General features: G+C 35.9%; 1 protein-coding gene across 1 annotated transcript in view; it reads right to left on the bottom strand.

The window, feature by feature from the left end:
* Positions 1-244: 244 nt before the first annotated feature.
* Positions 245-2,522, bottom strand: part of LOC106883724 (chitin deacetylase 7) — a 4,012-nt gene continuing 1,734 nt past the window's right edge. The window contains exon 2 of the mRNA XM_014934836.2: positions 245-1,399. Within this exon, the coding sequence (XP_014790322.2) occupies positions 456-1,265 (810 nt within the window). The 5' untranslated portion in view covers positions 1,266-1,399 and the 3' untranslated portion in view covers positions 245-455. The remainder of the gene's footprint in view (positions 1,400-2,522) is intronic.

Here is a 2,522-nt window from a genome sequence, read left to right on the forward strand (position 1 = left end):
ACACACACACACACACACACACACACACACACACACACACACACACACACACACACACACATACAGGCAGACATACATGCACACACGTGTGCGAAACGCAGTAGGACTGGACCTATAGCCATGTGTTTGGAAAGCAAGCTTCTTTCACACAGCCATGCCTGCCCGTATATATAATTGCATATTTTGTTTGATATTTATGTCATGCAATAAAAATTTTCAATTGATTTCTTAAGAACAATAAGAATATATTTCTGTTTTTCAATTTATTCAGTTAAGCGTTAAAACTTTATAAATTAAATAAAATTTTATGGAAAATGTTGATGTAGAAAAAATGTAAAAAAAAAAAACTCTCACAGAATGGTAAGTTCATGAGAATAAATAAATACTTAAATAGTTCAATTTTTAGTCCTTAAATACCCATCACTTTGCTTTTTCTTTTTTTTTTTTTCACAAGTTTATTTACAGTTCCAACTTCTGAATTGAGAAATATTGTTCAATGGAACTGGATTCTGAATCCATTGCAACGCTTGAGACACAGTCACAAACCATACATCTTTATTGCGAGAAACTTCTTTCAGAAATTGCTTCAATGGGTTTAAATTTTTCATAAGCCATGGTGAATGCAAAAATATACCGAAAGGCGCCTTATTTCTTTTGTAATGACGATTAAAATTGTCTCTCAAGAATTGTAGAACAGTTCTAGGGTTGCTAGAAACTCTGCATGCATCAGGCATTGAACAAGCACCTCCTCTGTTATTGTACCAACGTATAAGTGGGACTTCCCATAATCCTGGATATGATTTCTCTGGGCAGTTTCTAAGTGTACAATATTTTTTCTTAACCGGGTAATCAAGTGTAAAGGGCCATGTTGGTACCTCTGCAGTAGTAGCAACTGATCCTGTTACCATCGAACTGTCATATTTAAATCTATAGGTTTCCAAAGTTTCGAACTGGGCATCTTTTCCCAATGCAAGGAACGGTGAGCGCATTCCTCGAATATCGCTTTCGAAAATATTTGCCCTCATACAAAGCTCTTGTTTCATGCCAACTATTTCATTGGTATAAATCACACGATTGGCATTCCACCAGTAAGTAACAGGAAGTTTATGCGTTTTACTATGAGATGCTATCTCATGTCCATGCTGATATAATTCTTTCACACTGTTATAATTAGTATAATCGCCGGAAACAAAAAACGTTGCTTGAATAGGACAGCCGTTTGGATTGGTTATGCTCGAATCAAGCAATCGTCTGTAATAAGCCATGTTAGCCTCATCAACTCCGTCGTCAAAAGTCAATAGAATTATCTGCGGAGTTGCATATGTTGGCAGTGAGCCTGGAATTTCAGGCCCAGGACACTTACAGTTCGGTAACTTGCAATGTTCTGGACGACAGGGACCTGCAAAATAAAAAGAAACAAAACATCAAATCAAGCGATGGACTTTATTTTTTAATAAGGGATAGGAGCACATATCGCAGAACTCTTATATGGAATGAGGCCTAGAGCTATTAATAAAATGAATCGTGAAGAGTTTCAGTAGAAGAAGTATTGGTACGAGGGGTAAAAATGCAATTATGTAAAGAATTGGGAAATCTGTGGAATCAGAGAAATCTGCGCAAAACATTCATTTGCCGTGGGGAGAAAATAGGGTGTCGATTTTGGAAGGTTGTTCTTCAACAGAGAACAGATGATGCATTTACGTTGTTAACAAACATTTCTATTCCTATGACTTTCGAAGAAATGAAAATAATTATATTACACTATAAAATAATTATTTGAAATGTCACCGAAATTATTCGTGGAAATACATATATCCGAATGTGTATGTTATGCATAGAAAAACATCCGGCGAACGCCGCTGTTAAAGCGACTCCATGGCTTGCTTATCGAGGAATATCAGTGAGAGCAGTCCTTTTATAGTATCTTGGAGAGATTTCCATCAACGTTAGCTACAATTTGACGGTTGGGAAAAGCACGTCACTAATTCCATCATATGGCACGGACGTAGGTACTATTTATCACTGTATAAATGCTAGTGTCCATTATTTCGCTCACTCAGGATAAGACTGGATCATTTTTATCTCAGTTTTTCAAATTTTAAGTGATAATTTTCAAATTTGGTATTTACCTTCCAACTACTACATCCTTAACTACATCCTCCTCGATGTTCAATTTCTCCAACATACTTCAAAGATTAAACGAGTTGGCTAAGGTCATACTTTTATTTAGGTTGAAAATGTTCAGAAAAACAGTTAAAAATTATGAAAATGCGGTGGTAACAGGACAGCAACCGAAAATACCCATTTCTCAAAAAAAACAAAAAAAAACAGGTGAGAATGGCAAAAATTTGATAGTTCAGAGGATAGGCAGTCGTCAAAGAAAATAAACAGGTAAAGAAAAATGCACATGGTTGTAGGAGCAGACAACTGCATGGCTTGTTACTATGGAAACAAACAAATGTGTCTGTAGCGTTCGACTAGCTAAAATTACCCAAAATTTGCAAACTTTATAAGCTATTAAC

This window comes from Octopus bimaculoides, chromosome 4, assembly GCF_001194135.2.
Source record: "Octopus bimaculoides isolate UCB-OBI-ISO-001 chromosome 4, ASM119413v2, whole genome shotgun sequence".
Classification (NCBI taxonomy): domain Eukaryota; kingdom Metazoa; phylum Mollusca; class Cephalopoda; order Octopoda; family Octopodidae; genus Octopus; species Octopus bimaculoides.